This window comes from Caloenas nicobarica, chromosome 3 (genome assembly GCF_036013445.1).
Source record: "Caloenas nicobarica isolate bCalNic1 chromosome 3, bCalNic1.hap1, whole genome shotgun sequence".
NCBI lineage: Eukaryota > Metazoa > Chordata > Aves > Columbiformes > Columbidae > Caloenas > Caloenas nicobarica.
The window spans coordinates 39,291,469-39,315,461 of NC_088247.1; the positions used below are offsets into that span (position 1 = coordinate 39,291,469).

Genomic DNA, 23,993 nt, shown 5'->3' on the forward strand with positions numbered 1-23,993 from the left:
CTGGCTCCAGGGCTCTGGAATGGAGAAATGGAGCTGTGGAGGAGACCAGAGGGAATTATTAACTGGGGAGTTTTCACCATCTGAAGGGTTACCTGGCCTGTGGGAGTAAGGAGATCGTGACTGTGGGTTTGCAGGATTCTGTAATATCCAAGGATGAGGAGGCTTCATCCTCCAAACTTCTCTGCTTTCTTAAGGTTATCAAAAATAACACAAAATTCACCACTAGCAAGTATACCTGTGATCAATACAGTGAATATACATATATCTCAAGCTATCACAAATTACTAGCAACAATCATTAATAGCAGGAGCAAGTATATTTATATATATAATATTACAGGTTACTGCAAACTTATCCTTAGTAAACTTATTGATAGTACAACAGCAGATATACTGATGGTAGATTACTTATATGCATATATATATATATGTTCATCATATTACTGATACCAAGTGCATCAAACTAGTCCCAGAAGTGCAAGAACAAACCAAACGGACCTCAGTGTCAGGGCCCGGGGGGAACCAATAAAGGAAAGAGGCAGAGTCTCACTTCAAAGATGATGCTTGTCAGGGAGCTGGGACTCAGCCAAGTGTTCTTGGTGAGGGTCCAAGAACTTGTCTAGGAGATCTCGCAGAAAGTTCATGCAGGGAGATCAAGCCATTTAGGAAAAGGAAAAGTATGTGCAGCATGGGAAGTTCTCAGAGGGAAAAGCTCCATTTTGGGGTAAGAATTAAGTTCTTTGTACATCACAGAAACATAAGAGGGTGTAGGATACCATCCCTTCAAGCAGCCAGTAAGTGCTGTTAATTTCTATTTTTTGCTGGGATAGCCAATAGCGATGATGATTTCTGTTCTCTCAGACCAATTTTTATTTTCCAGACTGTTTTCCTGTTCTCGCACTTAGAACAGCTGATGGCAGTTACGGATTCTTACTTTCTCAGGATGTTTTGCCCTTTTTCCAGGCTATATTTCACCTTTTCAGATGATATGTTGCTATTACGGTTCCTTGTTTTCGTGCTTATCTATGGTATTTCAGGATGCCGCGGGTTTCTAGGTACCCAGCTGCACTTCAAAGATGCCGGCTGCACTTCTCAAGGATGCTGCTGGTTCCCGGGCTGGCAGTTCCCAGGCTCAGAAGCATTTTCTCCATCAGTATTTCAGCAGACATCATCTTCTGTTCAGTATTTCAACGCTTGTAACCAGGTTGCCTTTAGGCCTGCTCACATCAAGAGTCCTCTGCAAATACTCTCTGTGGTTTTCAGTAGCAAGCCTCAAAAGAAATCCAGCAGAAGAAAAAGTGATCTAAGGGAGAAGGCGCAAAAAAACTTCAGTGTGTTTTATCTAGAAATGAAAGAAGGGAGAGGGACAGGGATCCCCATCCATGGGCAGCGATCTTCCATGCTTCATTATATTCATTAATATACTAGAAAAATATTAGGGATCATTTTGATAAAATTGATTATTTTGTGGGGCAAAGAAGCAATTGCAGTAACTGTCTAAGGTACAACACTGACAGCACTGAAATCTCTGTTTATTGCCTTCACTTCTGTACCATTATATACCTCCACATGTAAGAAATGGCATGGAAGTCCAGTCTATTTACTGAGACTGCTGAGAAATGTATCCTTCATATTGCATTTTTTTTGTCGTTTACAAACATCTTTGCACTAGAATTGGAGTAGAGACCTTCTGTGGATGTTGTGTAGGGTCCTGCACAGCCATGGAACAGCAGCTTTGGTAGCTGACCTAGCCTGATGCAGAACTGAGCCTGTGATTTGGAGAGAAAAGCTTCGTCCCCTTCGCCTGCTGCTGTGTAACCCAAAATGCTGAGCACCATAAGGAGTGTGTAGTGTGGTGGCTTCATGCACAACATCAGTGTCTTTGCTACCCCTGACCCAAAATCACGGATAGGATAGGATACAGTCCCTAAACTCACACTTTTTCAGCAGGCTTTGCAGTCACTAAAGGCTTGGCTCTCTCCTTACTAGGATCTCCTCAGAGATACTTTTAAATTGCTTCCCAGTACCTGAAGACCATTTTCAGGGCTCTTCCAAAGTCCGCTGAGGCCAGAGGGAGCCCTCTGGTAGGCTCAGCAGGTTCAGGACCTTCCCTAAAGTGGTTCCCTGTGTGAATCAGGTGCAGCTAGTTTTAGCCCATCAATAATGGTTTTTCTTGGGTGTTACAGCCAGTGTCTCAACAGTGGCATGAGGGGATCAGCACGTGGGCTTAGGAAGTGAGAATTACCCTCCCAGCTGTGCTGACTCACGGGGTGATATGTGCCCCATGCGACCTCCACTTTCGCTTCCCTGCTGTGCTCAGTTTCTCTCACTTGCCCATTTTCTACGGTGTGCCAGATCCCTGGATATTTGCACTGCTTCTTGCTGTTGCAGTACCCCGTGATGGGATGCAACTGGAAAGATTACCCTCTCTTGATGGTGGCAGCATGCACCATAACCAGGGCACTCACCTTTCCATGGGGTACAGCAGACATACTCAGCATTTCCACCCATGATTGTCTGAATACGTGTCTCTTCCCCCACAGCCACTCCATCCCTAGGATTTCATCTACTGACTTTCAGCTTGAGCCTCGTTAAGCTTTTAATTGACACACCACCTGCCAGACTCCTGTGCTTGTGCCGGATGTCTAGTGATATTGAGGAATATTATGCTAACATCTCGGGTACTCACAGTGTGTCTGTGATTCAGTGCCAAACTGGGGAGCACTGGTCCAGCTCCCTCACCACGTCTCCCAGCGCTCTCCCAAAACGTGAGCTGTGACGGTACAGGTGTCATTGCTGCTGGCAGCTCCACAGTCATGTTTTTCTTGAAGAGGAAGAAAATCTCCAATGCTCTTTTGTCAGCTGGAAAATTTTTTGAAGCTGGTGAATGATGTATTTTCTTCTTCCCTGCTCTGTCAGAGCATTTTCTGATCAGTGCCTGGCTGCACATCTTTACTTGTGCTTATGAAAGACAGGATCTAGCTCAAATAGAAGTTTGTGGCTTGGTTCTGGCTTACATTAGATTGTCGTAGTGGTGTTTTCTGGCCTTGAAAAAAACCCCATGAACATAGAATTATCTTTTTCTTGAAATTTTCCAGCGTGTCTTTTGCAATACTTGCCTGAGTTGCCATTATGTGGTGGCTGGGAGGGTGTGGTGTTGCTTGTGCTGGCAGGGAGGAGGGTTCAGCTCAGATGTGAGGAGGAAGAGACCTCTGCACAACCGCATCAACGTGGGGGCAGCAAACTTAAAGGCAAATGCTGCCTGTGCTATAGGTAATTTGAAAAGCAGTGTCTCTAAAACCATCTTTCTGGTATAGAAGTGGAGCAGGGAGGTCAGAAGACCTTTCCTGGCAGCAGAGGACGTAGCTTGGGAGTAAGAAAGGAGGGAAGAACAGTGGAGGAGGAAAAGGAGATTGTTATGGAAAGGATTTTGGCACCTTCTGCTCCCAGTGAGGTTCTGCAGTCAGCTTGGGTGGGATCTCTGTGGCGTTTTAATTGATTGGCAGGTGGCTCCTGCACAGAAGATGATGGTGAGGGACAATTCTCCCATCCAGAAGCCCCACTGTGCACGAGCGTAACGCAAAACCCCGCTCTCCCACGAGTGCAGCCGTGTGCCTGCTTCGTTCCCAAGGTTGGGCTCCAGCACTTCTGTGAAACAGCAGTGAGCTGGAAAGACCTCCTAACTGGTTTTATGCAAATGCGACCAGGACTTCTCATGCATGTGTGTTTGCACGCAGGCACTGTCCCCTATCAAACAATAGATGTTGTTTTGTCATGTAAATAGTGCTCAACTGACGAGGGCTTGCTGGGTGCTGAGCTTGCTTGTACTGAATGGTTTTGACATGTGTGTGCACGCAGGTGTTGAACGAGAGGATGAGGAGAGCAATGGAGTTGTGAGACTTCAGTGAGATAAGCCAAATTAAAAAAAATAATTAAAAAATCACGTTATATAGAAAGTGCTAAGTGTATAATCTGCATAGTGGATAAGGGGGATCAGGGCTACATGACAGAGATAAGTAGGAGAGGAAGAAAAACAGTTATCTTGGCACAAGGAGATTAGTGATGTCCAACCAGTGACTTGAAACTCCCTGTTTGATCTTCATTGTTGGTCTCCATGTGTCTCTCCAAAAGTGACCTGCTTGGCAGGAGCTGCTTCGGAGGTGAGTTTTGGTGGTAACAAGGCATGGCCCGAGAACTGAGGGTTTACACTCAGTGAAGCCGAAGGGGGAGGTTGGGGGACAGCCCTGCTCGGCGAAGCAGCTGGGGAAGCTGCGGTCGGTGTCTCCCCACGTTTGCAGCCAGCGACGTCAATCAGTCTCGTCTGGTTGTGGTGGGAAGGGTGACGAGCAGCTGTCATGCAGATGCTCCCTGGGAGGCTGCTAAATAGTCATTGTTGAAGTAATTAATATCAACAAGTGGGGGGGGGGGAAAAAAGGCGCCCAGAAAGTGTTCTCGGATGTCCCAGACCGTGCTGAAACTTAGGGTGATGAATTATGCAACTGTCCATATGAAAACTGAACAATAATGATAAAATATGTGAGGAAAACAACAGCCAAAAGAAAGCAGAGACCGATATATAAGCTACCAGACTTTTATGTAGGTGTGCAGTTCAAAATGTTGATCACTGTAAAATCTAACTCCAAAAATAGTATAGATGTAATTGTGAAGAAAAGGATGAATCAAAAGCAAATTGGTCTTGACTTGATAAGGCTTTGCTGTTTTCCAGATATAGCTGCTGCTGGTGTGGTTTTCATAACGACACCTTTGACTGGTTTTTAACTGTATTTTGAGGCAGGAAGGGATGAGAGGAAGAGTCCTCCCTTTAGCAAAGTACATATATTTTTCCTGAGTAGTTTATACTGGATACATGAGGGAACTGGAGAAAAATCACTTAAAGGAAAGCAGTGCCGCAGGTGTTGAAAAAAACTCTTAAAGTCACTTGAGAGAAATGGCAGAGATATCTGCATCCTGCAGTAAATGGGAAAATGAGTTTGATTCCAGGAAACTCACTCTGTCTAATGCAATAATCCACTCTGTGGAAAAATATTGTTGTTCTAAAGTGAGTACAATCTTTGTGTTTATGTTATATTTTGAATATGACAAACTGCTTTGCAAAGAGGGTGGACAAGAAGAAGAGCATTTTATAGATTTTAATGAACTAATGTACTAATAAGCAAAGAAACCCATTTTGCTTTGAGAGCAAAGAAGAGATGGGCAGTATTTAGACACAGGAAGTTTTCTTAGAAAGATTTTTTGTTATTGTAAAATAGTAGCTATTATGCACACTCCCATAACAAAATGGTCCTCCTCCATATCTTACACTGGACTATTCTAAAATAAGTTAAAATAGTATTATTCCATTATTTATGTTGCATAAAATGAAGCTACCAGGTGCTGAGGGCTTTTCTTGGACTGTTCAGCAGGATTTCTGGTGATAAACTAGAAAAGAGAGTTTGAGACCCTTGCAGAAAATGGGGGGGTCTCTTTTTCTTTTTTTTTTTTTTTTCCCTCCTTTCATCTTGTACCTTGGTACACATGGAAACTTTTTTGTTAGCTATGTAAGCATTCTTTTTTCCAGATACTAATTTAACTTGGTGATTGTACTGAGAGTGACCTGTGCTCTGGCACTGCATCCTTTCCATTTAGCACAGGGGACTTTATCATAAAGTTGATTAGCTCTTTTGTCTTAAATCTTTCAGAGTTTTCAGCTTTTTTCTCTTCCCTCAGAGAGGAAGCTGGGGTTTTTTTAATCCTTTCTGTGAATTTAGGAGAGGCTATCGCCTAGCCTTTCAGTGTATGTGATGTTTGGTGTGTCCTGGACTTTCCTTTGGCTTTCAAAAATCATCATTCCTGTTGGTTTTTATTACTGAGGTGCAGGCGATACGGCCACTGAAGCAGCCTCGCAGGAGTTTGGAGGGGAGGGAGCTGGGAGGCGAGTGTTTTTCTCCCGCTCTGCTGGTTGCAGGGGAGAGAGGCTGGAGCTGCGGGCTTTACAGCCCTGTGACCGAGCAGCCGGCTGCCCACCCGTGCCGGGCTGTGCTGTCCTGGCCAAACATCTCCTGGAGCATCTCTGGGGCGATGTGACTCATTGAGCTGCGGGCACCATCCCTGGGGATGCTGGACCTCCGTGCTGGGGAACGGTGCCCAGCTGCTGCCGGTCGGGAATACCAATCCTCGGTCAACCCGTCCTTTTCCACGCTCTGCTGATGGGGTGAGCAGGTTGTCCTTGGAAGGGATTGCCCTGTGGCAGAGCACCTGAACCTGTGGGCATCACACCTGGCCGGCTTCCCTGGTGAGGCTGGGGAAATAGGTGTTGCTTTCCCAGCCTGCCCCAGGTGAGTAATCTGATCTTAAACAAAGAAACACAGAGGTAGGTGTTCCTTATTTGAACATACATTAAAGCAAAATCCTTTTTGTTTTGAAGGCAGAAGGTTTGAATATCCTCATGCTCTGTGCTTCCCCTGAGCTCCCAGATTTGGGGGGGTGATAATGAGGGATTTAATTCTGGGCAGCAGGTGCTAGCAGCAGGGATGCAATGCAGCGCCTGTAATCATGTTGTTGGGTTCATTTTGCACCATCTGGGTGTGAAAGGGGCAGTCGAGCTTTTAATTGTAGTCCTTGGGCATCTGGTACCTTCCTCCTCCTGCCACGGGTGCAGAAGTGTTCAAGGAAAGATGCTCTGTGTGTCTGAGGCACCTATAGAGTTAAAGCCAGCGGGGAGTGATGCTGTGGCTCTGGGGAAGGGTCTGCTGGGAGGGGAATGAGGAGGTTCTTCCCTTTCTGCTCCCACTGGTCACCTATCACCCTTTCCTACCAGCTCAGGAGAAAAGGAAAGTGGGTCTTTCAGTCGTCTGGGCTTCCTATCCTAATCGGACACGCTTTTCTGAGTTGCAAATAATCCCAGCTGAGGAGATGTAAAGCAGCCAGTGCGGGGAATGTGACCTGTTGTGCTAGTGCCCGTCTGCGAAACAGCCTGGAGCAGGAGCCAGGCTCGTAACGTGACCGTCATCCAGGAGAGGGGACCCACGGCTGCTGGAGGCTTGGACAACGTGGGAGACATCTGTAAAAGATGGACAGCTGAACCAACTCCTTGCTATGCTTTTATACATGATCCAAGCAGTGGAAGAGGCAAGGAGGCAAACTACATGATAACAGTCTGTCACTCCAGCGTGGCAGGGCATGGCAGGCTGAGGAGGCTCGTGATCTCCAGGGGGAATGTACTGCAGTGATGGGAAGGCAGCAAGAGAGAGGGAGAAAAATCAAACTAGGGAGGATGATTTCTAGCACTTACCTTGTGTAGGTACGTACCTGTTAACCAGAATTTCCCTGGCAGCCCTAAACTTTGCACTGTTGCGAGTCATTTGAGGTATCGTTGTATGTTTCTAGCGGTGTGGCTAAAGTGTGACAAACATCTACAGTTTCTGTAAATTTGTTCAAAAATGTCAGCGTGTCAGGAAAATATTTCAATTGAGATTTTTGCAGTGATTATGGAAATCATTCAGTAACAATGACATTACTGCTTTTTTTTTTTTTTTTTCAATTTAAGGGGTAAGAAAACTCGGCTACATTGACCACAGGTGTTTTAAGCTGCACAGAGTTGTCAGTGTATTGTGCATGACTCCATCCAGAGTATAGGTGGCCAGGTCAGCTGTAAGGATGAGGACAAACAAGTGATGGTGCAGTTTGCTGGGAGACCACAGCTGCACAGGCAAGGGCCGGCACAGAAAAAAACCACCTCACTGCCTGAAAAGCTCATGGAGAAAGATCCCTGTTGTAAGGCTTGCCCTGCACCGTGTGCCGGTCACAGAGGGGAGGAGTGGGAAGCGCTCCTGGGTTACAGAGATGCTGCTTTGGGATGTGCTGGGAGGGTCAGGGGTGTGTTGGGAGCAGAGAGCCCGGACTCAGGAGGTTCAGCTCACATTGGTAGCATGAGTCACTGGAAAGCAAATACTTAGGGCGGTGAGACTGAAACTTGTGTTGCTTTTCACAGATCAAATTAGTAAGTGTAGGGCATCTCTATTTCTTGGCTTTTTTTTACGTGGTTTGTACTATACTGTGCACATCACTGTGCCAGGGTGTGATGTGTACAGTGCTGGTGAAGGACACAAGGGGTTTTTCTTCTGTCTTTCATCTTTGCCATGTTACCAGGGTGTCCAAACCTTGTCTGTCACATTGAGGATGTGGGTGAGAGTGCTGCAGTGGCACAGCGCCACTTCTCTGTTGTCCCTTCTTGTGCTGCCTTTGAGGCCCAGGAAGTTTTTGTCTTGCTTCTCTGAATAAATGCACGGCTGTTTCCTTGTTGCTCCAAACATGTTCGCACCTGGAAAGCAAGAGGATGGTAAAGAAAAGCTAACATGAGTCTTTTACCTGGAAATAGTATTACCTAATACTTATACGTAGAAATCACGAGTCAATTATCTGGAGTTATTTCCCACTTTCGGTGTAACTTTGCTCTTGACCTTGGAGAAACCGGAAACTTTCCTGTGCTTTAAAGGGCTCTTTTCTAAAATGCATGTAATATTCTTGAGCACAATATTCACCTCAAAGGGTATTATAAAAAGTAATGCTTGCAAAGCATTTTAAGATTCATCACTACAAATTAGCACAAATTAAATCCTGCCATTATGTGTCTACTACTGCAAATTAACCAACATGGTTTTAATATACGTGAGCTTGTGATCAAAAATGTTTAGTGTAGATCAGTAATCCTGCAGGGCCTGGGGACTTTGGATACCACTCTGGATACACAGAGGGTCATGATGCCCTAGTAACCATTCAATTAAACAGAGCTACAGTGCCTTTTTGTTGCAGAGGTGTACTGGTGAATACAACCTTGTAACACTGGAGTGATGTTCATTAAAAGGTCTCACCCTCAGTGCTTAGAAGATGGGAGTTCCTGTGCCACAACAACCCATGCATTTTCTCTGTGTTGCTGGGACTGTCTTCCAGGTATCAGAACGGAATTTAAATCTTTTCAGCTGTTCTGGTGATGATCTCCCTGCTGAAGCTGTTAGCAAAAATGTCAGTAGAATCATAGAACAGTTTGGGTTGGAAGGGACCTTCAAAGGCCATCCAGTCCAACCTCCCTGCCATGAGCAGGGACATCTTCAACTAGATCAGGTGCTCAGAGCCCCGTCCAGCCTGGCCTGGAATGTCTCCAGGGATGGGGCATCTACCACCTCTCTGGGCAACCTGGGCCAGTGTCTCACTACCCTCATTGTACTCTGAATGCTGGGATTATGATGGGGAGAGTTTTGTACTTTCAGCTAAACCAAGATAAACAACTCCATTTAGGGGGGCAGCAAGCCGTTAAGCAGTGATAGTTTTTAGTTATTTCTATTTTGAGATGGATTCAAAGGTGAAATAAGGGTGAAATACATTGTGTTCCACTATCAGTCTCCAAGATCATCCAGTCCCTGTACCAGTTACCTTTAGACTATGCAAAGCCTGAAATACTGGTAGCTAGGGAGCAATGCAGTGATATTTCAAGAAAGAAAAAGATAAATCATCTGTATACACAATGGCTATCTTGAAGGTATTTTTCCTGTACTGAAACTATTAAATACCAAAATGTGAAAAGCACAGGTAAAGCTGAAATCCTCCCAAACTGGACAGGTTCTGGATCTTACAGCTCAAAGTGATTTGCAGATAAATTTTCTGTAATTATGTCAGAAATCTCTTTTCAGCTCCCATGGATCATTGGACAGGTCAGTGGAACATGAAGAACAAGCTCACAGGTTTGCATGCAGAGTGCTAAATCTGAGTTGTTCCTGGGGTCAGTGTGGCGTGATGGCAGCACTGCGGGGGGAACATCATTTCTCACTGACAGCAAAGCTCAGTGTTTCCCAGTTGCAGGCTGTGATCCCTCCCAAAGGTGTCCTTGGAATGGTTCAGAGGAGGCTGTGAAGCGTTTTATACCCATGAAGGAACAGTCAGCTGCCTTTAATTGCTGACTGCACTCAGTACTTTCAGGGCAGAGGTTTGCGTATTTATATCAGCGACCAGTAACTATAACCTAATCTTGTTTTCTTGACAAACACAGGCTGAGCTGCTATTAGCAGCAGAGGTAGTTAACCTGTCCTAGGCCAGTTAAAGTCTGGGAGACTCAGAGGGAGAAGGAGAGAAAGTCAGGGGGGCACACAAATACAAGATAGGCCAAAAGAGAGTTAGGCTTTCAGAAAGTTTAAGGATTTTGATCCCAAACTAGGGGAATGAGGGCATCCCGAAAGCATGCTACTATCTCCATCCCTCTGCATTGCAACAGAAGTGCAATGTCTTCAGGAGGCTCTGAGGGTTTTTTGCGACCCCCTCCCAAAGCGATGCGAAGACAAACACCCGGGGAGGAGCTACTGCAGTGCTTCTGTCTCTGAAACCTTGCCGTTGTTTTCTGATCTTGCAGTGTTGTTTTCTGATCCACAGGTCCGGAGGATGGCATAGCAACAACGTCACCATCCAGGGAGACAGGGTCCTTCTCGCCTTCCTGCATGCTGCTTGAACCAATCCCAAGCCTTTGTTTTTTGGACTGGAGAAACCTGAAAACCTTTCTCTGCTAATTCATGAGCCAGCAGGATGTGGTCGCCGTGCTTTCAGAACGCCTGCTTGTAGCCGCCTACAAAGGCCAAGCGGAGAATGTGGTGCAGCTTATCAACAGGGGTGCCAAGGTAGCGGTTACCAAGGTAACAGGAGAAAAACGCTTTGCGAAATCCCTGGGAACTAACATAACTCCTAGACCATTGTCTGTGAAAATGCCCTTGTAGCTTTACCAGTCTGAATGTGACTGAAGTTCGTGTTTAGATTTCCTCAAAGTTTATACTTATTAGCTCATGTGGCTATACAAAATAGTGCGTGTCTTGTAGTTACACGCTTCCCCATGGATGCAGCTGCGGCGAACGCTGAGCCTTTAGAAATGCAGTGTGTTGGTGGAGGGGCAGTGACATTTTTCAAAGCGTGCATTGACTTTTGAACGCTGTATGAGCTGATGAATGGAGCAATTCATCATTGTCGAGGGAAGGCGGCTCAGAGCGCCCATCTTTCTGGGTGAGGGGATGGGGCAAAGCCAACTGTTGCAGTAAAAGTACGCAGAAAACATTTCTTGCCCTTGAAATCTCTTGGTACAGCAGCCTCGCTTATACCTGACATCTTCATTAATTCGTGCTGTGTAGTCCCTAGGCAGTTCCAAACTTGGGGGTTTCAAACTGTGCCTTCCAGATAAGGTCAGCAGCGAAGAATTTCTGCTTAGATATTAAGAGTTCAAACTGCTATTCACCTATTCCTAACTCTCAACATGTTATAAATAATACTAGCATATAGAAGGTGAGATAGAAGTGGCTGTTGCAGTGAAGGTTTGATCAGCAAAAACCCTTAAAATGAATCAGTTAAGATAGATCTTTAGAGCTGTAACATAAAATTTGGGACATCCTGTTTTGATGAACTATTGTTCTCCATTTTCTAGTTTTATTTGTATTTCCATATTGATTTTGAACATTATATATGTATGAGAGCTAATATTTACAGACAGAAAGTGAATGTGAGTACATTTGATAAGTAATCTGTCATTTCCTCTTTTTATCTGTCAGTGACAGTTGTTTTCAATCCGTTGCAGTGTTTGAGTTGCAGACAGTATTTATTTTGAAAGCTGGAGTGATCCAAAGACAACTGCTATTTCTAAGTTTTGTTTGCCAAAACTTGGTGCCCTCTTGTTGTTGGTAGATGCAAAGCACAGATGTAATAAACACGATGGCCCCATAAACATGCCTGTTTGGTTCTGTTGTCCAAGCAGCTCTGTAGCTGATGAGCAGCTATTAAAGGTAGTCAGTAATAGATCAGGAAATACTTACAGATGTCTGAGTGGTAGCTTGGGGCTTTGTGGGTTATTTTGGAGTTTTTTTGTTGTTGGTTGGTTGGTTTGGTTTGGTTTGTTTGTTTTCTTTTAAGATCGTGAGCTTTGAGATTGCTGAGGGACATAACCTGAAAATACACAAACAAACAAAGGATGCCATACTTTGTATAAATTTGTGCATTAATATAACACACTGTTTAGACATAAAATGTTGTGTCCCTTGTAGTGGTTGCCAGAACAATCGTGCCACTGATTTAAATGTTTCATGTGATTAGTTGCCATAATCCACAATTCAAATGCAAAGAGATGCTTTCTTATTGCTAAGGTTGCTTATTATGCAATTATCAATCCATTCTGTTAATGACAATAAGAAACAAATTGTGTAAATCTGACTTTCAAACACAAAGTCAAGTCAATTTGATAAAATGCAGATTTGCCAGAGTTGACAAGTTTTTCTTTCCTATATGATATAGGTGGCTTCCTGCTGCTTGTGCTTGCTTTATCGTTGCCACCCTTGCACGGAAAATCAAAGCAAAGCTCATTTGGCAGCAAAACTGCACCCAGGTGCAGAGTGTTGTTGTTTCTGCAGGAAAGCCGTGCTCGCTGCTGAGCCGTGAGGCCGTCCCTGTAGCTGACCTGGTGCCACGGGATCGTAGCTGTTCTCTCCTAGAGGTTGTGGGGTCATCCCCATGGAGCTGATCTTGCTGATCTGACTTCATCTCTTCTTCAAGAGTGCACAGAGGAATGGAGAGGCTCTCAGAGGAGCAGCTGAGGCTGTGTGCCTGGGGTATTTTGGAGGCGCACACGCACTTATTCCTCCCGTCCTGTGAGCCAGGTAGAGGTGAGCTCAATGTGAACGAAGAGGCGCGAGGCCAAGCTGCTGCCCTCATCAAAGCCCATCAGTTCAGGCTCAGTAATGTCCTACCCCAGGTCCGCACAGCATCCAGTTTGCACCTGCTGTCACCCAGCCAGCTGGCTGCACAGGGAGAGCGTCTGCATGTTTGCCTATGGAAGGCTGTATAAACATACTCTGGAAGAGCTCGGCTTGCTAATCTAGTGACACACAGAGGCTGGAAGGAGAAAGAACTGTTCAAAGTCAAGGACAAGGTTGTCACAGGAGCAACCATGTATAAAGTAGACTCAGGTATATTTAAACTGGAAATTCGATGGGATTTGTTAGCCATCAGAGAGCCAGCTTCTTGTGCAGTCTTTCAATAAGCAGAACAGACACAAAATGAGAACTACTTTTAGGATAGGGGTTGTTAATTTTAGGATGGAAATTAGATGGCATGCATGTTGTAGTGGAGAACTGTTGATCAGGCTTTCAGATAGTGAAACCCAGGGCCTTCTCCCCTTCCCAAGATAAAACTCATTGCAAAATGAAGCGTAAAAATAAATGTATTCATGTGCATGCCTCAGTTCTCTCATACCTGTGTGTCTTCTGCTTTTATTCATAGTTTTCAGTTTGTTCTGTCAAATTAATTTTAAATTAATTGCTTTGGAGGGATTTGCTCCAAAGGAAAAAAAAATGGTGAGGAGGTTGTACTTGTCAGCCAAAATTCCTGCCGAATTCTATCAGAGTTTTATGGGAAGAGGACATGCAGAGACAAAGATCTTTGGAGAGGAAGAAAAAGTTCCCACATCTCTTTAGGCCTTAAATGTATTTCTGATATGCATCTGTAAGCACAGACTGATTCTTGTGAAAAACATCGTGCAGAGCCACAGCTTGAAGTGACCGGGATCTAGAACTAAATGCCAGAGAGTTCTTTATTCAAACGGGATTAATTGAGCATGGCTTAAGAAAAATGAAGCATATTTTCTGTGACAAACCAAATACTATTAAATGCTGCATAGCTGGCAAGTTTGTCCAGTTCTATTTTTATCATATAAGCGGAAGGTCATATGACGTGGTTAATTGCTGCTTCAGTAAACAACAATTCAGCTGCAAAATAGTATTTCATTTTTGTCACCCCTAAGTAGATGATTTCAGAAGAAGAAGAATATGAAAGAAACAAAACTCAATGGAGCATCTGTGTGTCCAGGTGTTCACTTCAGCATGCTCAGGGGTGCACTTGTTTTGTTTTGACAGTGTTACTAGGAATTCACCTGTGCAGGTGAAGTCAATATGGAAGTGCACACTCCAGCATCTTCCCTGTCTCCAACGAGGGACACTGGGGCTCTTTCCAGGTTTGGGGGCTTTTTAAAACACATAAAGAAGAGCTGATGGCCACAGCACTGTTGACGCTCTGATGCCAAGGAGCCCAGAGTGAGAGAGGGTGGTGGCCTCATGTTGCACATACATAAAGTGCCCGTCCTGGTGCTGGGATCTCGGCCACCAGCCATGCGGGGTGGTGGCCAAGAGACGGCCTGGCGCTCAGAGATGGTCTGGTGCTCAGCAGAGCCTTAATGGCTCTGCTCTTCTCAAAGGGCATCTTCTCGACCAGGGTGCTCTATTGCTTCTCTGCCTCATAGGACAAAGAGATAATTTCCATTTTTGTGCCTTTTTGTCTGACGTTCTTGACAGGTGTGAAATCTATAGCTGTTTTCTTTACGAAGAGGGCAAAAAATACCCCGAACAACTGATCATGCAAATCGGTTGATCCAACAAGCAGGTGCCTTTATAAAGTATTTTGGTGAATATGCTGCAAAAGCTGGAAAATTAAGAACTAGGTCTGGTATAATTAAGTCTTTTCTTCCATGCGAGAACGCTGGTCCCATCTTTCAGTAAAGCTATTGCATCTTCAACATTAAAGGCCTGGGACTTTTGCTGAGCTGCTCTGCCTTGCTGTCCTCCTAGGATGTTTTTTTCCTTTTCCTGGGTACTTTTTCTTTGGATTTTCTGAATCGAATTAGGTTAGGGAAAGGGCTGAGAACCACTAGGAGGGTCGCAGGAGAAAGGGCAGTAGTGACATCTCAGATCAGGTCGGCTCTTCTCTTGATCCTGTCCTCAGAATGGTGCCTGGAGGATGGAGAGAAGCGGGATTTCCTCTCTCAGGCATCAACTTCTGGTTTATCCCAAGGATGCCTGGCTGAAACAAGGCACTTCTGGGGGAATAGCAGTCCTTAACATGGACTTGTTTGATCCCCCAAGACAAAATTTCCAGGTCTGAACCTCTGCACTACAGCTCCCCAAAACAAGGTGCTACTGGGTGTTGGATTTTGCTGGGGTGTTGCAGCAAGGGGTGCAGCATTCAATAGTGAGAATTAATGTGTCCAGAAAAAGCTCTGTATTAGCAAGCATGCACAGAGGAGTGCGCCACTTCTCTGCTAGACGTGAAAAAGATTGCCAGAGGAAGTAATAAAGGCAGTACAGGTAGTTTTAATGTAATTTGTTTAGTGCCATGGGTTTTATGAATATTTTTTCAGACGGAAGCAGAGTATAGCTTTTCCACGGAGTGTAGCATTAAGATCATAGCTATAAAATTGAATTCTGCATAGAAGAGATGACAATTTGGAAAAAAACCCATATAACTGCAAAAAGTAGTGCTTCTGTTTTGATTCAGTGATTCTGTTTGTTTGTTGGATTTGATTTTTTTTTTTAACTAGTCCTGTTAGGAACCTGCCATATGGCAACACTTCTGTAATGCTGAGATACTTGTAATCTTGTCGTCAGGATTTCAACTTCGGAACATATTGAGTTCTTTAAGATGATATTTTTTTTTTCCTTCCTTTTTAAGTTCAGACAGGAACAACAACAAAAAAAACCATTTTACTGCTTTCACATTTTTGTGCTCCTTCAGTTCAAAAAACTACTGGTGTCTGTTTTAAACAGTAAATAAAAATAATTGAAGGGGGACTAGCAAACATTTATGAATTCCTATTGAGGTCAGTGAGAAACTTTCTGCTGAGTTGAGCAAGCAGATTATTCATGGAGAACAGTCTAACAAATCATCAGTGTGAACAATGTGACAAGACTTGGTTTTTACTTTCAAGCTTTGTAATAAAACTTGGATAGGCATGTTTTTGTGCAGAGTGGATGAATAAATAGCAGTCCTTCTGCAGCACAAGAGCTGGGTGAGATGGAGAACTGAATGTACTTGCATAAAAGTACCTACAAATACATAAACACAAGGAAAAATGATGATGCTAAGGCCCCCCTGTGTGGATTTGGTCGCAGAGTGCATACACTGGCAGCTGCTCTAAGAAAATTCTGCTTTTGAACCATGTGTATCAACAGCTGCCAGTCGACGTCTGGCAGTTAGAATACAGATTAAACACAAACAAAACCCCTACCCTTGCATTTTCCTGCTGAAATCCGTGTGGCTGTTTACTGTGCGTAGCTGCAGCGTGTCACGCTTCGTGGAAGCTGCAGCCTCAGTGCAATAGGTCCCATTTGTTTTGTCAATAAACCAGTGATAGGGGAGGATTTGTATGATCTGTTGCCTGCTGAAGCAATTACTTACATTTGAATAAGAGTCCAAATTGCAATTTTTTTTATATGAATGACTGCTTTATTGGTTCATTAATCTCAAGTTGTAGCAATCTTTCATTTGTATTTCCGTAATAACTCCCAAACCATTACAGTTCATCTTTGGAAATGCTAGCAAGCTTTTAAGTCAGTCATCTGCATGTTAAGCAGTCCCTGGTTTTAGTGTTGTCTCCTTAGAGTGAGCATCTAAGAGAGACTCTTGTTCATATATGTTTCCTTTCCCACTAGGACCCATGTGTGTATTCAGATAAGCCCCCTCTTTGGTGCTGCAGTAGTGAGTGCAAAATGTCTTTATGGAGTAGACACGCAGAGGGAAATTTGTCTGTCTGCCTTCATCTCTCTTCCCCCTAGATATTATAGTTTGGGTAGGGTGCATTGTTGTGAGAGAAAAATTTTATTAAAAAGAGTTTCTCTCCAAGGATTGCCATATTCTAAGTTTGTCATCACAGCATGAGAGGCACCCAGATCCCCTTGTATAGTTGTGAATTGATACGTGCATACATATGTATATGTTCGTGTGGAGAGGTGGGTGGGAGTGTTTTTCCAGTGTTTGCATTGCCCGTACTGGAACACTGTACAGCTGTTCCACCCATCTCTGCTCTCATTTTGATGTTACTTGGAAGAAAAATAAAATCTGGCATTGTCAGTTCTTGCAGGGTTATGATTAATCTTGAGAGGATCAGTGCTCTTCCAAAAGCCTGAGCCTCTAATCAGTGTAATGTGCTGGACTTGATCCTCCTTCCCACTCTCCCATCCTAGGCAGGGTCATAGTTTTCCTTTATAGTGTCACTTTATAGTGAAAAGCTCAAGGACTGCATATATGCGGTAGCTGTGGTCTCTGAAGGTCTTTCTCTAAGAGTCTCCAGTAGGTGGGATGCCTGTGAACCCTGTTTTTTTGGATAGAGAATCTTGAAACACACAAATCCTCTGAAATAAAAAGCCAAAATATAATTCTCTAGCCTTCAGTTTCAACACCTTTTTTTTTTTAAAAAAAAACAAGAACTTGAGTTTTGGGGACCTGGCCGAATTTTCTGAATGCTTGGGGATGATGACAGGGGAAATGCACAGTTTTGTGAATCTCTGTTCACCAAGTGACAGGAGCAGCCAGGCAATGTTGCTTTGCGTTGGCTCCTGTTCCCGGTGGCACTGAGGACGTGATGGTGCTTGGTGTCGCTTACTGGAGGGGCTGGAACAGGGCGGCCTTCTCTGCCAGCCTCCACTCTTTCTGCCCTTCCCGAGCCCGGTGGCTTTCCTCTCTGCCTGCTGATCCGACACCTCACCCTCTGTCCTGTTGCCAGGGAAAACACAGATTCATGGTGGCCTCCTTGAGTGAGTGCCGTCTCCTCCTCCAGCACCCATCTCCTGTGCCTGGCCATGAGGCTGCCCAGCTATTGAGAACAGCAGAGGGGTTGGTCCCAGTGACAGGAGAACTCGGTGGTCCCCGGGGTGAGGGCAGCCTCCTCCGGGTAAGCCAGTTCCCCGAGGCAGCTTTATTTTAATGTGCCTTAAGGCACTGAACTGGCAGGTGAAGGCTGCATGATCTGGATCTTCTGTGGTTTTGCAACCACGTCTTGTGCTCGCGCCCTGCCACCGGGCACACTCGCTGTGGTGATTGCCTAGGAGAGGGTGTTGGGTGAGGAAAACGTCCCTCTGATTGAAATAAACTCGTATTCTGCTTTCACAGTTTATTTTTAACACGGTACCTTTGGCTGCACCTCAGCATTTTTTCAGTGGTTAGAGATGGTTATCAGAAAGTTTCCCTGCTGGGATATATTAATGTAGTTAACGCTGTTTTCCTTTTAAAGTACATGACCTGGCTTAAAGTTGGGTTTGTTTGGATTTTTTCTGCTCCGTGCACAGATTGCAATAAATTGTTTTCATGATATATTAGTAACCTGCCGGGAAGTGAGACACCCGGTTTAGGTGATTTACTCATTGCCATTAAGTAATGTAGAAAGTCAGAACCCATAAACCTGAACATGCTGGAGCACATATTCATAATCCAAACATATTGTTCATAGCCAGGAATGATTTGTCAATCTGGCTTTTCTTTTTTTTCCTTTTTTTTTTTTTTTTTTTTTTTCTTCCCTCCCCCCGCCATGTTGCCTGGAGACTTTTATGCCTCCTGCTATTGAGTTACCTGGAACAGCGACATCGGCCTGGCTGTCCTCCAGGCTGATGGAGAAGAAAGCGAGCTCAGTGCAGCTCGGTGCCCTTTGCCATAGGGACAGGTTGAGCAAGAAGCACCCAAGCAGGAGGCTGGGTGGCACCCTGGGACAATGGTGACAGCAAAACGCGAGCCCTTCCCACGCCTTCAGTGGGGCAGGAGTGGAAGTTTCCCACATGGGAATGAGCTGCTGCTACTAATGGGAAACTATGTCTGTCAGAATGGGTGAGGACTTTTCCCTTAGATCTGGCCCTTCAGATCAATAACGTAGGACAGTTCATAGAACCATAGAATAGTTTGGGTTGGAAGGGACCTTCTAAGGTCACCTAGTCCAACTCCCTGCAATGAGCAGGGACATCTGCAACTAGATCAGGTTGCTCAGAGCCCCGTCCAGCCTGGCCTGGAATGTCTTCAGGGATGGGGCATCTACCACCTCTCTGGACAACCTGTTCCTGTGTTTCACCACCCTCATTGTAAAAAATTTTTTCTTCATGTCTAACCTGAATCTCCCCTCCTTTAGTTTAAAACCATTACCCCTTGTCCTGTTGTAACAGGCCCTGCTAAAAAGTCTGTCCCCATCTTTCTTGTAGGCTCCTTTTAAGTACTGAAAGGCTTCAATAAGGTCTCCATGGAGCCTTCTCTTCTCCAGGCTGAACAAATTAATCAGCGTTTTAACATTTTCAAAGCACAGCACAACTAGTCAGTAATGACATAGACATCTTGTCCACAGCTAGTCTGTGGTTTCAACACTGGTTTTCCTTTTTGCTCTGAAGAGGCTGAATTCCTGAGGCTTTGCCAGCTACGCAGGTATGGGCTTTGCTCAGTGAAGACAATCCTGTCCTGAGCTTGTTTTTTTATTTACCTGAAGTAGCTTTCCCACTGGGAAAGTTACTTAAAAATCTCAGAAAGGTGCTGGTTACCTTCTGCTTACTTTAGGCCACTAGTAGCCAGCCAGCTTTTGAGGTGCTTGCTCCTTCTGTAGGTGATGTGTTAGGGCTGTTTATCTTCCTTTGCAGGGTAAATCTTTGGGTGGAAAAACAGACAAACACAGCAGCAGTCATGAAGAAATCGATATTTAATGATACAGGTGTTTATTAGGATACTGTCCTTGATTACAGTATAGATTGAAGTACTCATTACTATTTTATACTCTTACTTTCATGTGGATTAGAGCTTGGTAATGTTTAAAAATAAGTATTGTCTAAAAAAAACCTGACAGATCTTTGGCAAAATGAGGATGTTTGTTGCTTAGAGCGACTACAAATCTTCCATTCCTTTTAGGGGGAGCGTCCGTCATACCCAACAGTCCAGTCATTCTTATTTCTATCACAAAGACGGTACCCATTACAAGGTAGGAATTGGCCTGCTAGTGCAACTTTGTTGTACAGAAAGAAGTTGAAAGTGGTTGACAATTGTGCGCTCCAGAGGGACAGAAACAAAATAATTCTCTTTGGGCATGGACAGAAAGCCGCATGTGAATTTTTAAGGAAGTATCCTTATGTGAATATAATATGTCTTTTGTAGAGTATCATTGGGATAAACTGCAATGTCGTAGAAGGGGGAGGAGGAGTTTCAGCGTACACAAATATATGCCAGTTGCTGCTAGTGCAGGCTTCAGAGAGAGAAATATGAACAGAAGAACAAGGAAAAGAGGATAAAATCCTGGTCAAGAACCATACATAAACATTCACCTTAAAGTATTCTTATTTTCTTCTCATTCATAGCATGGCCGGACCCCCTTGCATCTTGCTGCCCACAAGGGTCATCTCCATGTTGTCCAGCTTTTGTTGAAGGCAGGCTGTGACCTGGATATTCAGGATGATGTAAGTAGATACAACCTTCTTGTTTGGGGTGGAGGGTAGAGGGTCATTTGCAAATAAGAGAAGACCTTCACTTCTTTGAAGTAGGATTAAATGAAAATGAAATCTGTCTCTGTATTTTCTAATTTGGAGATGTAGCCTCTAATTCAAAGATGAAAAACTGTATGGGAGACAAAGTCAAATGTGGTGTTTTTCAATGAATATCTTCGTCCTTATGCTCAAGAGCTCTTTATAAGAGCTCTGGTTGCACCAGGCTGGTGTGAGTAGCAGTGAGAGTCATCATCTGCCTTTTGGTGCAGAAATGAAATAAGAGCTGCTTGTAGCAGATGGGAACCCACTGGAGGATATCAGGTAGGGGACACAATCCGTTGCGATGTTTGCCTGAAGTGGGAGATGCTTTTTGTGTAGCACATGCCGCAGGGTATAGAGCGTAGAGCAGCTGCCTGGAGCACCGTGCAGCATCGCAGGGAAATCATCTTGTTGGCACTTGCATTTGATGTGGGGGTGGTCGCATCTGTGAGGCTGTTGTGTAGCGAAGCATCAGCGCAATGAAACCTGCTTTGAATTTAGCAAATGGTAGTTTGTTTTAATCCGGTAAGGTATCAAAGTCATTGGAATTTCTTGGTTTTCCAGGAGAATAATTCTAATTTCGGACCAGGCTTTAAGGTGCATTGAGGTGACCAGTGATGTGGTCTTAGTTACCTCACTCTGATGGATAAAGGAGTAGGCTGAAATGTGCAACAGCAGTTGAATAACCATGACTTCTTCAGATTTGTTGCTAACTTCCGATAGCATGCTGGAACAAGTTTGAGGAAGGGTCACTTTTGTTCCCCCTGCAATAAATAAGGTGAAGATTCTTCAAAGGACCTAAAGGTCGAAAGGTGGTTAGTAGAGGCACCTGTATGGCTATTAAAAGGACACTTGAAATCTCCAGGTGCCTTTTGAAAATCCCCTCAGGCATTTGTTTCAATCTAGAGAGTCTTAAATACCTATAGAAATTGGAAAACTGGTTTCCTTCTCTGCATGAGTAGCTGCTTCACTGTGAGACCTGAGCAGTCTGTCTGACAGGCTTAGGACTGGGGTACTGGTGCAGCCAGCTTTTTACTGGGAAACTTGTTTTTCTAGGGAGAAACTTTGCTTCCTGCACTATTTAGTATTTCCCTACACCTGCCTGTGAAACACAGCAGATTTGCAAATATAATGGGAGTATCAGTTTATTCGGATGTATCTTGAGTATGTTTTTTGACTCCTCCCAGCAAAAATGGTTCACCAGATATTTAAGACAAAGTTGCAGGTACTTTACAAGTACAGTCTGTTTTCCTGAGAAAAGCAAGTTGCTGCTCCAAGAATGCAAGAGCGTCCACTGATTTGGACAAATTTGTTTTCTGTGAAAACTGTTTTTTGAGTAAGTCTGGGGTTTTTTTTGTCATCCTCTAGGAATAAAACCTAGGCTGTTTATATGTAAATATGATAGCCATAATGGAAAAAACCCCCAGTAAATCAGTGTTTAGCTTCATTTCCGTTTAGCAAAGAGTCTTGCACTGTAGAAATACACAGCTCATAGAAGACCTATTTCACTTGCTTTGCAAACTTCTCAGGGGCTTTGTTCACGACACCTGGATACCACCTCTAAATGTGGTGACTAATCTGAACAGAATAGATTCATGCTTGATTCACAGATACTGTTTCTTTAAAATGTGTTTTGATTTTAGCTCTGTATTCAGTACCAGTAATTTGGTTGGGCTTGAGGAGAGCCTCAGGAGCTGCTGAGTCTCAGAGTGTGTGTTTGGATTTGTCTCAGAGGAGAAGGATGGCTAAAACTCAAAATGAAGGGTTTTTGCTTGTGGAAGGTATTAACTAAAATATTTCTGCTTTCCTTTTACATAGGTCTTCAAAGAAGGTTTTCTATTTATGATTTCTCCTTGTATAGTTAATTTTTATACTTTATTTACGCCCCACAGAATACGTTCATATTCTTTTAGTTGCAATCTATTGATTATGCCTTTGGTCACTTTTACTGTGTGCTTATTTGGCAGTGAAGACATCTTAGTTTCAAGCGTTGATTAACATCTGTACGTTTTGTTGCTGTTTTTCAGGAACACAGATTTAGGTTCAGAGATGAAATCGCTCATGAGAGTGGGGAGTATCATATTTAATTGCAAAATAAATTACTTAGTTGTTTTTTGTCTGTGGCATTGCTGTGATAGCATAAAAAAAAATCTCCAGGTTCTAATAAGATGGCCTGTATTTTATTTTTCTAAATAACAAGAGAATCCTAAACATTTCATTTTGGAGTTTATTCTCTTTAGCTAATGAATGAATGCAAAACTGACTTTTCATCTGCCACATGATAAGCAGAAACTTAAAAGTCGCTAAATGTTGTGGAGAGATTAAAACACTCACTTCATGTTCTGCAGATACATTCTTTAAAACACGGTAAGAACCGTAAGAATTAGTTGAAGAATGACCTCCAGTGGCCTGGAGTGGGATTATTATGAATTCCAACCGGTGGAGTCCAGCTCTGTAGAGTACGCCACCCCGGGAGCTAACTCCTTCCTTCTCCCCGCCAATACTGACAACTCTTTCTGGGATCCCAGTGCCATCTCTGAGTGGTCAATGAGTATCCATACAGCCCACACCTCAGAAATAGTCAAGGAGAAAGTTGTCCCGGTGAAGGAACTCAAGGACGAAAAAGATAAGAGAAACCAGAAGAGAAAGGCTAGGAAGGAACCTAGAAGATCAGAAAGAGAGAAGGAGGTTAGAAATCTCGTGCATCAACCCTGCCTTGAGCTTGACGTCTGCCATGGCTGCATGTTGCGAAGCGTTGGGGCATGACCGAGCTCTGCTGCGGTGCATGACTGCATGGTGGGCATGGCGGGCTCTGCGCTGGGTGCTCTGCGTCGAGTTTCCTGCCCCGCATGTGCACTCTCAAAGTCTGATGGAGAAAACAAGTTAATTTCAAACAAAGGCCTGAGGCCCCGAAACTTCTCTTCTGGAAGCTCCGGTTTAAGAGGCAGAAAAATTAATTTCAAATGGTACAATAACCTGGGGTTCCTAATCATTTCTAGCTGAATGTATAATAAATATGCAAAGTGGCTTATTCTTACACTCCCATTTCAGTCTCATTTAAGCTGTAATTTGTTTCCTTCATGTTTATTTTTTCATGCCTTGCTCACTTCTGCTGGTCATGCATCATCATTTATGAAATTATTCTTACTGTGTATCACGGTGACTGCCTTTCTTTAGCAAAGGAGGAGGGAGCAGCACAGTAACATTAAGAAACATGAAGGCACAATCAGTTGCCTTTTGTACAGCTGCTTCTGGATGTCCACATATGCTTGTATGCTCCTGCAAGTATTTAACACTTAGTTATATTTTAACTTTAAAAAATTTTACACTTTCTACTGTGAATTTAGTGGTTTGATTTAATAGTATAAGACTTTGCAAGTGCCGTCCAGCACTTCGTATCAGGGATGGAAGGCGTGAGTTTTTGCTGGTTATTTTGGTGCAATTCTCTTGTAGCATGACAGTTGGGTGATTGCTGCAAACATATAAAGACAGTGAGGAGGAAAACACGACACTGGAGAGGGGCTTTAAAGGATATCGTACAACTGATGGATGCTTTGGAGAATAGGATTGTGCAGGAAAACAAAATATGCTGGTTATAGATTTTTTTGTTTAAATCAGAAAAAGGAAAAAGTAACATGTATTACAAACTAGGGTAAAGCAAATATCATTA

General features: G+C 43.9%; 1 protein-coding gene across 3 annotated transcripts in view; it reads left to right on the plus strand.

Moving 5' to 3' along the window:
• ANKRD6 (ankyrin repeat domain 6) overlaps positions 1-23,993 on the plus strand; it is a 107,578-nt gene that overhangs the window by 61,500 nt on the left and 22,085 nt on the right. For 2 of the 3 annotated variants that reach the window (XM_065631534.1, XM_065631536.1), the window contains 2 exons: positions 10,419-10,675; positions 20,159-20,257. In XM_065631534.1, coding sequence (XP_065487606.1) covers positions 10,556-10,675; positions 20,159-20,257 — 219 coding nt within the window. In that variant the 5' untranslated portion in view covers positions 10,419-10,555. Of the gene's footprint in view, positions 1-10,418; positions 10,676-20,158; positions 20,258-22,717; positions 23,012-23,993 lie in introns of those variants that run through there. The other variant, XM_065631533.1, reaches the window with a different exon arrangement.